The sequence below is a fragment of the Pezoporus occidentalis genome, unplaced genomic scaffold (assembly GCF_034315485.1).
Source record: "Pezoporus occidentalis ecotype Australia unplaced genomic scaffold, CSIRO_AGI_Poc_V1 ctg183, whole genome shotgun sequence".
Classification (NCBI taxonomy): domain Eukaryota; kingdom Metazoa; phylum Chordata; class Aves; order Psittaciformes; family Psittacidae; genus Pezoporus; species Pezoporus occidentalis.
In genome coordinates this window covers 673,017-686,169 of record NW_026913673.1, presented here as the reverse complement: position 1 = coordinate 686,169, position 13,153 = coordinate 673,017, and the positions used below count along the sequence as shown (strand labels likewise).

General features: G+C 49.8%; 1 protein-coding gene across 6 annotated transcripts in view; it reads left to right on the top strand.

Annotated features, from left to right (window-relative positions):
- The first annotated feature begins 419 nt into the window (after positions 1-419).
- The window catches only part of SGSM2 (small G protein signaling modulator 2), a 46,706-nt gene continuing 33,972 nt past the window's right edge, over positions 420-13,153 (top strand). For 3 of the 6 annotated variants that reach the window (XM_062615636.1, XM_062615638.1, XM_062615635.1), the window contains exons 1-2: positions 421-564; positions 8,229-8,304. In XM_062615636.1, coding sequence (XP_062471620.1) covers positions 508-564; positions 8,229-8,304 — 133 coding nt within the window. In that variant the 5' untranslated portion in view covers positions 421-507. Of the gene's footprint in view, positions 565-8,228; positions 8,305-13,153 lie in introns of all 6 variants that reach the window. The other 3 variants (XM_062615641.1, XM_062615640.1, XM_062615639.1) reach the window with 2 other exon arrangements.

Below are 13,153 nucleotides of genomic sequence, written 5' to 3'. Positions count from 1 at the left end.
GGCTGGTACCGGAGGGCTCGGGGCCGCCTCATGGCCGGGTTGGTACCGGAGGGGCCGGGGCCGCCTCATGGCCGGGCTGGTACCGGAGGGCTCGGGGCCGCCTCAAGGCTGGTACCGGAGGGGCCGGGGCCGCCTCATGGCCGGGCTGGTACCGGAGGGGCCGGGGGTGCCTCAGGGCTGGTACCGGAGGGGGTCGGGGCCGCTTCATGGCCGGGTTGGTACCGGAGGGCTCGGGGCCGCCCCATGGCCGCGCCTCTCCTCTCCTCACCTCAGCGAGCTCCCGCCGGGCCTGGGCCTGGTCCCGCCCCCGCGCCGTTGCCACGGCAACCCCCAGGCGGGGCGGGGGCGGCAGGTGCGTTCCCGCCCGTTGGCTCCGCCCTCCGCCTGACGTCACGGCAGTGGCGGAAGATGGCGGCGGGTCCGCGCGGCGCGGAGCAGCCGCGGCCGGGAGCGGCGGAGCCTTCATCCCGCGGGCAGCGCTGAGCGCGGCCCCGCTCCCGCTCCGCCATGAGCTGCTCGGCGGACGCCGTGAAGGAGAAGCTGCTGTGGAACGTGAAGAAGGAGGTGAGGGGAGCGGGAGACCTCCTCTGTGGGGCGGCGGGGCTCCATGCACGGGCGGGCTCGGGGCCGCCCTGCGCGCCCTCCCGCCGGGCTGAGGCGGCACCGGAGGGTCGAGCCGGCGGCGCGGTGGTGGCTCCGTGTCCCCTGCAGCAGCAGCGGCAGCGGCGGCCGGGAGCTCGCCCGGGGTCCATGGGATAACGCTTGGGGCGGATCGGTGTGAACCGGCGGGGGGCGGTCAGTGGAACCGGAGTGGTTGGGCTGCAGGTGTTGGACCCTTGGGTCCGGGGCAGTGCGCGGCCCCTCCGGGGCTGGGTGGGTGAAGAACGGCTCCGCTCTGCCCAGCTCTGCCGTGCTCCGGGAGCGCTGGGCTCTGCCGGGGTGACCCGCGGGGAGCGTTGTTTGGCTGCGGGGTGCTCCCTGCGGCCCCCGGCTCCCTCAGCGCCCGTTTGCTGGGGCGGGTCTGCAGCGGGCGAAGGCCCGGCTCCCCCCGCGGGCCTGTGTCCCGTACCGCTCGTGTCTTACAAACTTCCCCGTAGCTGCGAGCTCGGAGGAGAGAGGGGCAGGTGGGTGGTAAGGCATCGTCCCGAGGGACCCTTGGGTGAGCCCTGGCAGCAGCGTGTGCCCCTGCCGTGCCAGGGCTGTGCTGAGCGGAGGAGGCTGCGTGGGTTCGGGTGGTTCTTTCACAGCTGTGTGACATTGGGGCAATCTGAGATCGATTTCAGATCAGCTGCCAAACACCCGGTGGGTGAAGGGGATGATGGCAAATCTGCCACACTTGTGTTTGGGCTCGTACACAAGTACACCGTCCTGCTTGAGCGAGGCCATGGAGGTGCTGTAAGGGCCAGAGCAGCTCTGCTCTGGAGCCAGGCTGGGAGAGCTGGGCTGGGTCGGGTCAGCCTGGAGAAGGCTCCTGAAGGGGAGACCTTAGAGCAGCTCCAGTGCCTAAAGGGGCTGCAGGAAACCTGGAGAGGGGCTTGGGACAAGGGCCTGTAGGGACAGGCCAAGGGGAATGGCTTTAACCTGCCAGAGGGGAGACTGAGATGAGCTCTTAGGCAGAAGCTCTTCCCTGTGAGGGTGCTGAGGTGCTGGCACAGGGTGCCCAGAGAAGCTGTGGCTGCCCCATCCCTGGCAGTGTTCAAGGCCAGGTTGGACACAGGGGCTTGGAGCCCGCTGCTCCAGTGGAAGGGGTCCCTGCCCACGTTGGAACTGGGTGATTGTAAGGTCCCTTCCAAGCCAACCCATTCCATTACTCTGTAGTAGTCTGTAGTAGCTCTTCCGTCTTCAAAGAACAACGTCCCTTCCTTGGGAGGATGCACTCCGCAGGACAGAGCTCCTGCTGCATTTTGTGTTTGGATGGAGTGGCTCTTGCTGTGGAGCAAGGTTTGTGCAGGGAACACTGTCAGGATGCTGTTTGTGGTGCTATGGGGAGAGGTGTGGGTGCTGTGGGCACACCTTGGTCTGTGAACGTGTTCCAGGTGGAGCTGCTGGCTGAGTGAGTGACCCCTGCACTCGAGTCCCACATTTTGTGGTTCTGTGGCATTGGGAATGTAGCTGCCTGTTCTTACACAGGAGCTCAGTGAAGATGTAATGTTTATCCATCACTGCAGTGAGATGTATTTTAAAAAGCTAACTATCCTCCTGCTCCTTCTGCTCCCTCTAATCACAGCTGGGCAAATGAGAAGTAGCCAGAGAGCAGGACTCATTAAAGCTCATGTGAAAAGTACTTGCTACAGCCAAGGAATCTGGTGCTTCTTAGTGTTGAAACCACAAAATACCAGCGATTTTGGTCAGTGTAGGTTGACTGGAAGAGGTAGAATGGGGTCAACATGTGAAGAACCATCTGCAGAGCAGCAGGGCCTGATCCCAGAGTGACCCAGCAGCAGCGGGCTGCAGGGCACCCAGCATGTGTTACCTGTTGTCTGCTCTCACGCTAAATGCTGCAGCTTAATGCAGCCACGAGCCTGCTTCTTCATTTAGAAGTCTTAGCTTAAAGGGGAGGACCTTTGAGCCAAGCTGTTATAAGGTTTGATTCAGGAGTGTGAGCACTTGCTCTCCTGGGTTAATGTTTAAATATATAAATAAATGGGAGAGATGTTTTCCAGCTCTGCAATCTTGTGCTAATGTACAAGATTGAAAGTGAAATGGATTTTTGTGATCTGAGCCAGCTCGAGCCAAGGAGAGCAAGTGGCATGTAATTAAAAAATATGAAGCTAATTTGTTTGTAGTCTCTAAAATGTTTTTAATTGGACTCGAGCTTTTACATTACTTGGATAATGCTTGAAAGTGTTATTTGTACGTCCTGTGTCATCTGCAGTTCTGTTTTGATTTGTTTTTTTCTCTTCTCCAAACCCTCAGAAATGCTCTTTTGCAGGGCTTATATTTCTTGGCTTCTGGGGAATTGCCCTGAGGTTTCCATCCTAAAATAGTTATGGGAGCTCTCTGACTGTGTGCCCCGTAAGGCAGCACCTCTTCCCTGAGCACTGCATGGATGCGTGGGAGTCCTTGCCTGCCCTGCTCGCATGGGGACAAATAGCATCAGGAGGCAGAGACACTGGGAGGGAGATTTTACCTTTCAATGATGATCCATCAGTGGAGCCAGGGAATGGATGTAAACCACTCCTAGACCAACCTCAGATCCTGCTGCCCTTAATGGCAGTAATTGATTTGTTCCCATAGAATTTTCAACCTCATGGCTTTATTCTGTGTGATTTTCACACAGCCATTTACACCTGGGCTTGTTTTGAAAGCTGGGCCAGTCTCATGTCCCTTCTGGAAATGATCATTCCCTTCCCTTGTCCTTTAAACCCAGGCTCTTCTGCCCATTGGATTATTTCCATGTAACCTCAGTATCTAATGGAGCTCAGAGTAAGCATATTGTGTGTGTTGTTTACACCAAGCCGATTAAAATCTAGTTGTCTCTGCAAAATGCTTGTCTCCAAAGTCACTTGGTGCTAAGTGGTTTTCTATTTTATTTCATTTTGGTTTTCCCTCTCAGCAAAAGCTTTTGCTTTTTTCCTTTGGGAAAATTTAATGTTGTTTGCTTTTTCTCAGATGGACTTTCCATTCCCACCGGTAGAGACCGTATTTTGCTGGCTGTAATAGAAAGGAGGACATGTAATGTGTCTTGAAAATTTCACTCTAGCAGCGTTCGTGCTGAGGCTGTTGTAAGTTCACATTTCAAACATTTATGTCTCTCTGCAGGAAAAGCTGTTGTGACAAACAGACTCATAAACCAGGCTTTGCTCTGGCCCTTTCCTTCTACCAGCTGAAATGGAGGGGTTTTGCCATTTCTGGGTTTAAACACAGCACCCTTTCTAGCTGTGAAACAAGCAGGATAACAATAACCAGAGCAGGTTCACCCTGAAAACTTTCAGAGCACTTCAGAAACGCACCTGCTCAACTTAAAACTGAAATGCAACCACTTCTGAGGAGAAATAGGGTACTTATTTAACACCTTGTATGCACAGCACCCAGGCTTTCATCAGGAGTAACAAAGAGTGCAGCAGGAGCGATCAATAGATGAGATGAACAGTAACTGCACAAGCTAAAGAAGGCACAGACATAGTGTTTCCTCCTTTGAGGAGGAAATGCTGTGGGGTTTAGCTGTGGTTCTGGTTATGGCAGTATTTTATGAGCACGGCTCTTTGCTGCATTGTCCCCATGGTGCTTCCTCAGTGTCCATCCTGCTGCATGGCTGGGGAAGGTGCTGCAGCCTGTGTCTGAACAAGGGGTGCTGGCTCAAAAGGTCTTTCCTAAGCCTGATGGTTGCAGGGGATGGAAAAGGCAAGGTCTGTTCCAGTGCTGCGCTTGTGAATACATTAGTATATGGTCAGTGCGTGTCGTGTCTTGGTTGTCTTCATTTCCTTGAATTGAAGGCTGCTACGGAATTGGGATTTTTTTTTCCATTTTGGAAGCTTCTTTATAACAACAATTAAAAAAAATAAAGGCATTTATCTTGGGGTTTTCTTTGATGAAACTGATTAAATAATTCATATGTTCTGCCCCGTGTCTGCCTGCTGCTGAAAGTTTGGCTGATGTGGGAGGAAGTCAGAGCAGTGATCCATTATGGCACTGTGCACAAGCTCAGCTTCTGTTGCAGGAGGTTGCTCTGCTCTACCTGAGTAATGCTACTGCAGGGAATTCATCACTCCTCAAATGCCAGGATCTTCACTTGGGTGGCAGAGCTTTCCCATCCCGTCTCCTTCCACCTGAGCAGGTTTCTCTTGAGGCACCTCGGTCCTGTGGGCAGCTCCATCCCTTGCAGAGGCAGGAGGTGGGAGGCTGGAGGGATTTCCTTACCTGTGCAGGTGGAGGGGAACACGGAGCATGGGCTGTTGCTGTCTCTTTTAATGAGATCAATTTGCAGTTTGGTCAGGTCCGCTGGTATCTGCAAGTGGGTGTGTGTGGGCTTGTGCTCGGAAAGCTTCATTGACAAGCGCCTCTGCAGAGCACAGCGACACAACAGTAGCATTCCCCACGAAGAGCTGCACAGAATTACAAGGAAAATAAGTAACAAGCTTGTGTGCCATTTCATAGGATCATAAAATCCCAGACTGCTTTGGGTTGGAAAGGATCATCCAGCTCCCACCCTGCCACGGGCAGGGACACCTTCCACTAGAGCAGCTTGCTCCAAGCCCCTGTGTCCAACCTGTCCTTGAATACTGCCAGGGATGGGGCAGCCACAGCTTCTCTGGGCACCCTGTGCCAGCGCCTCAGCACCCTCACAGGGAAGAGCTTGTGCCTTACATCCAACCTGAACTTCTCAGCTTGAACCCATCACCCCTTTTCCTATAGTTCCAGTCCCTGATGAAGAGTCCCTCTCCAGCATCCTTGTAGCCCACTTGAGACACTGGAACCTGCTCTGAGGTCTCCACACAGCTTCTCTTCTCTAGGCTGAACAGCCCCAAGGTTCTCAGCCTGTCTTCAGATGGGAGGTGCTCCAGTCTCCTTGTATTCCCCCCTGTTTGTCCTCCTACCCCTTTTTAACTTTGAAACATTTGATTTAGCTCCTTGCTTGGAGCACCCCTGAGTTTCATGGCAGTGAGGAATGATATGGGCTTGAAGAACGCCGCATTCTGTCTTTTGAATCTTCACATCTACTGTCTGTGCCCTGAAAATGTGTTCTGATAACGTTCCCTAACTTCTGAAAATGGGCAGAGGTTGCCTGTACTTGGTGGCAGTCAGGAAGATGCTGGGTGCCTGCCTCCAGAGGTCCTGGATTCAGAGTCTGCTTATGGTCTGACCGTGCGGTCAGTGGTCTGTGCTGCTGTATGGAAGTGGGGGTCCTTACTGCATGTGTAACCTTTTACTTTATTATTTTTGATACACTTTAAATAACACACTGAGCTAATAAAGAGTAATGATTGGGCTATGCTTGGGAATGTGTGATAGCAGGGAATTGGCCTCTGAGCTCCAGAGCTCTTGTTCCTAGTAAATGATTTCTTCCTCCCTGAATTGAATTCCAGTTACTTCTCCCTGGGGACCTGAGACTGAGATCAGCCTCCAGTATGAATGGTGCCTGAATTAATGCCCTGAGATCTTGAGTCACAAGTGCATGACTTACCCCGGTGCAGCAATCTTGTGCTTCCTCTTCTGTCCGCCTCAGTGCTGGGGCCACCCAGAAGTACTTCATTCCTTCAGTACATCAGGCCCTTCACTTGGTATGTTAAATACAGTCCTCATCCGGTGGATGAGGACAGCTTGCAAAGGTTGGGTCGCTGTTCTCCTCTCACAGATGGGCTGGCTGAGGCAGGATGAGCTGGCTTGGAGGCAGGGGATGGCCCTGCACTGTCCCTGTGCTTCCCCACAAGCTGGTTTCCTGGAGCACGCTGCCTCCCACGTGTGGAAACGTGGGTCAGGATCTGAGCTGGAATTTAACCAGCAGAGCTGTGCAGCTGTCCTGTCCCCTGCCCTTTGCTGCCTATGTGCTGTTACCTAGATGATTGCAAACCTCTAGGTGAGGTCTGGAACTAGTTTTGTTGAGTTCCTGACAAGGCAAACAGGCATCAAGCTTGTAGATCAACAGCGATGTGAATAAAAACGTGAGGAGGGGATGGCTGGGTAGACAGGGTATTCGGATGCTTCCTGGGTGAGCTCCCATCCATGAGACCTTCTCACACCTTTGCTTCTTTCCTAATAACCTTTTGTGCCTCCACCTCTCACTGCTTTATTGTAAGGTCCAGAGTTCTAATAGCCATGTCAGAAATGGCATAGGAAAGAAACAAATTGCCTTGGTAGGAGTTCATGTTGTTCAGCTTGAGTATTCGAACAGTGAGCCAGGTTTTATAAAGTGCAGAAGACTTGCTTGGAAGTCCTCAGATATAAAACACGTTCTGCTTTCAAAGCCTCTTACGTTTTTGCTTCCTCCCTCCTCGCCAATGTTTTCTTTGCAACCCAGAGGGCTCGTGTTTGGTAAGAAGCCCAAATTCTGTAGGATCCACTTGATCCAGAATTTGAGGTGAGGAGAACTCCATGTATTGAAAGGCTCATGCAGCAAGAGCTGGAGCTGCAGACTGCTGCCAGCCAGGCTGGGGGTGTAGGAGTGGAGGCCTTGGGATAAGTGCCAGGGGAAGGCTTGCTTGGTGACAGCATCCAGAACTGGCCTCACACTTGGTCCTGCCGGAGGAGGAAGCCCTCCAAACTGGAGAAGGCACCTTCAGAGCAGCTGCCACCCCATCATCACAGCAGCATGAGTTCATCAAGCACCGCACCTGCGGCTTCTCCTGGTTCCAGTGCGGAGTGGGAAGGCTTGAAACCTTTGGACCTGTCAGCACTGCAAATGGTAACCCAGCTAGCTTTAAACTGGTTATCTTGGGTACCAGATGCAGTGTAATGAGAGCTGGGTGCTCACTTGCCACCCTACTTAGGAGCATAGGCTGAGGTCTCCTCAGTACACAGAGCCCCTACAGCAGGAAGGTGACCATTGCTGTACAGCTTGCACTGATACTCAGTCCAGATCAGGCTGGTACATAGCCCATGCTGCTGAGCTTGATGGTAAAGAGCAGCACACAGTGATTAGTGCCAGATAGTGTATTGGATTCCAGGACTGCTGCAAACAGTGTTTTTCCAACTTAACAAGAAGAGTATCTTGTGACATGTCCTGCCACAGCAGCACTTACTTTCATATACTGAAAGCGATGGGGCATTTATTTAGGCAGAGTGTCCCTGTCCCTGTAATTATAGCTCACAAATGAGAGAAGCCAAAAATGACTGTGGATTTGCATGTGGAAAAGTGCGTGCTCCATGGCCAGGAAGGAATGAGTGTCTGATAAATGAGCTGGCTGAGGCAAATAGGTTTCCTCTGGTGTTAGGCTGAGGAAGCCATGGAGAAAGAGTAAGCTTGCAGATGAATGGAGTTTGTCTGTTTTCCCCCTTAATTTTTGAGAGTCATTAATCTGCAATGAATTCCCACTAGAGCTTGACTCATCAGCCTTGAAACTGGGGAGGAACTTTGTTTAAAGCAGTAAGAAGTGTGATAAATAGAATGATTTTATTTGCTGTAATTGTTAAACTGTGTCTCAAAGCAAAACCTGAAGCTCCTCTCTTCTCTATATGTACTGTATTATTTCTGTATAGCCTCTGGTGCATCAGAGCTTTGAGAGCGTCATCTGTAATAACTCTGCTGGTTTGTGTTGGGTCTTAAAACCACTTTTTTCTGTTTGCTTTAGGTGAAGCAGATCATGGAAGAAGCTGTCACCCGGAAATTTGTACATGAAGACAGCAGTCACATCATCGCCTTATGTGGTAAATGACACACACAAGAGCTAACACTCCATAATCTTACTTCTCTTATAGAAATGTATTTGCTGTCAGAGGTAAATGCAGGGATTTAAATACTAGAAATCCTGGAGTTCAGGCCCATGTCACCTTTTGTTTTCCTTTGCCACTTTTGTGTGCACGTTGCAAACAAGAAACTCTTACCGAAATGTCAGTATCCAAAATATTTGACACAGTAAGACAGTGCTGAGAATTCAAGCTATGTACTGTAGTCAATATGTGTGTTGGCCTGCGAGTCCTTGGCTGCTTTCGCTTCATGCTTCACATTGAAGCCTTAACTGGGAGTGATGCTGAGAGTGGCTGGAGAACAGCCATCATTAAACACGTCTGGATTTCACAGAGCAGAGATTTGCAGCCAAACATACCCAGTTTTGTGTTGATGACAGTGAAGAGGTTAAGAAGAGTGGAAGTTAGATTGGCTTTGGAGATAAGTGGGCTGTTTAGGCAGAGCAGCATTGACACGTGTTACTGAGCATAGTTGCCTTTTCCTGTTACAGTGCTGAAATTCCAACTTGCCCTGCTGTGTGGTTGTTATCCACGTAAGGCTAATCTTTCACTAGCCTGCTTGCTGTTTCCAAGTCATCCTTTGCTTACAGCTTAGGAGAATTTGTTCATCCCTACATATTCAGGAGTGTAAGATTTGGCCACGTTTTCTGGTTAACATTTTATTGCTATTAATACAGACCGTAGCTGTTTCCTCCGTTTAGCTTGTGGTTATATTAAACATTCCTGTTTTAGCTACAGTATATCTGTGCTATACAGAGGGGAAAAAGTAACTGAGGCAAATGGTCCGAGCTGAGAGCAGGGGAGGGAAGCCTGAGCCCGTGCCCTGTTGCAGGCTGCCTGGTTGCTCTGGAGAGCTCCTGGTGGGGTGCGTGTGTGTTCTCCATGTTGAAGTTGCATTCTGCAGGATGTGCTGCAGTGTTGAGGTAAGGCTGGTGGGGAGGCAGCTATTTCTGTTAGAGTCTGCTCGGCCAAAATTAGGAATACTCTAAAATCTTCATGTTTCTCCCTGCCTTTCACTGTGATTCCAGTTGGGTTTGTGTTCTGAATTGGGTAGGGTCTAAAGAGCTAATAACTCTCCATGAGTGGCCTCATTACTGCTCAGCAATCCTACCTGTCCTAAGGAAGGTTTCCAGCCTGCAGCTGCTTTGAATGTAAGACTTCATTAACTCTGGACCAGAAGCTGAATGTTCTGCTATTGCTTCAGCTGAGTGAATGGAGAAACCATTGCCATCAGATGTGTCTAATGGCTCCTGGCTGGGGCTCTCCTCCCTGTGCAGTTCTCTTCCTTCCCCCACTCCGGTTTCATGTGCCTCTTCAAGAGGTTTTTCCCTTCCCTTTAAAATTAGATTGGCTCAGTGCATGAGTCATTTTCAGTGAATCTTAGTTATAAATATAGAATTCTTGTGAATCATTTTACTCTCCTGCAAGGCTGAGTTTAGCAAGAGACTCTTCAATACATGGTAATTGATTTTCAGGGCCTGTCTGCAGCAGTAACTGAAAATTCCCTGGCTCTCCCAGGTCCTGAATGGCTGAAGGTGCCAATGAAATAGCAGGTGCCACTTTTCCCACACCCTTTCTCAGTGCTGCTTTGTTATGGTACATGGGGTAAGCATGAGAAGCTCCAAAGCTGAGATGTGCATCCTAGGGCATCTCTGAGCAGAGCTTAGGTGCATCATCTGTTAAGCAGAAGGAAGTTTTTCCTGTAAGATCACTGCAGGGCATTGGGCCTGAATGGGCATCCTCAGAGTCTCTCTGTCCCTTGAAATGTGTCTTCATGGTCCTGGATTCCATCCATAGGATGCAGTTGGACAGAAGAGCAGCTCATGTTGTGTAGAATTCATTTGTGAATCTAGAGGAGCTTATATGAGATTTGACTCTATGCAGATAAGTTGGCATCCAGAGGTTAAGGGCCCCTTTCCTGCCCCTCTGAGACCACAGAAAATGTGTATTAAGGTGGGGGACATGGTATCAGCACTACCTGTCTCTCACGCTGAGCACTGGGCATTGAAGCAGTGAGCTCACCTTTGCAAGCTCCTGAAGGAAATGGCATTCTCCAGACCCAGGGCAGCTCTGTGCCACTGTTGTTGGCTCCTGGAGGAATAATGGCTCTCTGCAGGTGAGTTCTACTCACCCAGTGAGAGAGATCTGTTGTAACCACAATGACTCTGCTTACAGCCTGTGGTCTTTACCTGCTTGATCTGAGAGAAGGAAAACAGTGCTGACATTTTCATCCTTGTGGGGAAGCAACGATGTTTTTATATTTGTTCTCAACCCAGTTAATAACCCAGTTACATCCCAGTTGCTCTTTCATCCTGTCTGATTTGTGCAAGCTCTCGCTCTGTGATTCAGAGCTGTAGCAGTTCAGTTTGGACTGCGTAGTGTGGCTCATGTGTGTCACGTTGGGACAGAAAGTCCGAATTCCTTTGGGCTCCAGGTTGCTGGTGAGTGGATTTCACCAGTTCTGTGTTGTCAGTCACAGCACAATGAAATGACGCAGCTCGGTGGCTGCTGGGGCATCTTTGTGGACAGGCTTTTCTGGATGTGGATGCTTCAGCCGGGTTATGTGGTGCCGTTCCCTTAGTAACAGTAGCTGACATCCGTGACGCATGGCCCGCGCTGTGCTGTTCTGCTCCGTGCTGTCTCTGCGGGGCAGGGAGAACGCTGTCACTCCCAACATCTCTCCCTACCTCAGTGTTGTTTCATTATCTTTGCACTCTACATCAGTTCCAAAGCAGTGTTTTGTCTGGACCAGACTTGCAGTACAGAAACGTTTTCCCCCTTCGAAACCAAAGCAGAAAATTTGCTATTTTTGAATGTGAATTTCCTGCTCTATCTTGATAGATTTGTTGGGAATACTCACTGCAGGACCTGCAGATCCATGTGCTGGTCCAGTACAGATGGGATGTGCAGAGAAGGGGAAGAGACCCTCTCCAGTGAGAGAAGGCTTGAGAGCTTGGCTTGCTTAGCCCTGGAAGACAAGCCAGTCCCCTTCACTGAGCTGCATTAACCTCAGGTTTTGTGGTTTCCATTTCCATTGTGCATATTGCTTTTCTTCTCTTATTAGCTGATGAAAGTTACTGTTTTTTCTGAGTAATGCTGTGTTTAAATATCACAGATCTAAAAGAAAAACAAAATCAATGTCATGATCTGTTCAGTAATGCACTGGGAAAGGTAATATGGTTTGGCTGCAGGGCTGGATCTCAGTATTAAAGGAGAGTGTTTATGCCTTCTCTGTGACTGTTTAGTCGTGTATGCAGCCCTTGAAACAGGAGAAGGATGTGACCTTGCTTGTGAAGTAAGGGATCCATGTAGGAAGCAGTCCTCAGAGCAGTGTTCTTTGTGTGAATTATACACAGGAGAGAGATGGCCTAAGGCCTTTCAGCTGACATCTGCCATTCCAAAGTGAGCAGACTTGTCTGAACACGAGTTTGGTGCTGACTTGCCTGACAATGAGTCCAGTCTTCTCTGGAAGCACTCCTAATGTGGAGACCTCATATCCATCCATTGCAGTTTCCTTTCATGTAGCCCTTGGGCACCTGGGCTTGGATAACAGGAGGTGTTCCTTTCTTGGAGGATAATGAGAAGGGTGTGTTAGCTGGAATAGCTCTGTATAGGTCAGTATCTGTTCACAGAGAAGGACTGGCAAATTCTGTGAAGCAGAATGATTCTGGGTCCTATTAACATTTTAGAACCTTGTATAACCTGACTGCAGTTAATGTGCAAAACCACCAAGAATGGACCAAACAATTTAACAGTTACTTCCCACCTCTAATTTGGTGTCATCACACCTTCTGATGTGGGCTCCATTCATTTTGGAGGTCATAGACAACGGGAAAGCAATGATGTGACTGGATTTTCTGGAGCCACACGCTTATTCTGAGGTCAGAAAAGATCCTGTGTCAGAGTCTGTAAATCAGGAATCCAGTCAGATAGCTTCAGCTGAAATCATGGATGTCTCTGTCAAAGCTGGCAGTGGAAAACCAGGAAATCTCGACAGTGTGTGCAGGAGTGCCCGGTGGTGCTGGTTAGGAATCCAAGCTGCTAACATACCCAAGGGTTAACCACAAAGATGCGGTTAGTTGTGAGTGTTTCTTCGTTGGTTTTATGATGACTTGTTATCCCATTTTGCACCAAGCTAATTGCGTTTGAAAGAGCAGATCTAATTAGGAACCAGTGACTGCATGATGCTGGAGCTTGGGCTCTGTTTTCTCTCGTTCAGGACTTGAAATCCAAGCAATTATCAGAGTCACCAAACGTCACGATTGCCAGCCCCGAGCAATGAAAAACCATGAGTCAGAAATCTTTTCCTTTGTGGCCCTAAATGGCAAGACTGGATTAAAGTTCATGAAGAAAACAGAGGAATAGAAATGTATTCCTTAAGCACGTTTCCTATCCAGAGGTTCATGCCCATTGGCATGCTTCAAGGTGGTGAAGCTTTCAGAAGAATATCAGATACTCACAGACTTGCACTAAAATCATGGAAGGCAGCAATTTGGGAACCTTTGTTTTTAAGGAGAAATAAGCTCCTGATAGAAGCCCTTACTCTGCCTCCTATTTCAAGTGTGGCAACAAAGTGTTTAGAGAGGAAAGGAACAGGAGATCGATTTGGAGCTATTTTGGGCCTCAGTTTTGGAGTGTCCACACAACAAACTGTTCTCACCACTTTCAGTTGAGTTACAGCCTTCCAGTCCTCTGCAAATCAGCCCCATTAGGAAGAGATGGCATTTGCTGTGGGGTTTTTAGGTGATTCTCTTGAGGCTTCTGAATAGGACAGTTCTCCTGGGTTTGACAGGAAAATAAGAATTCACTT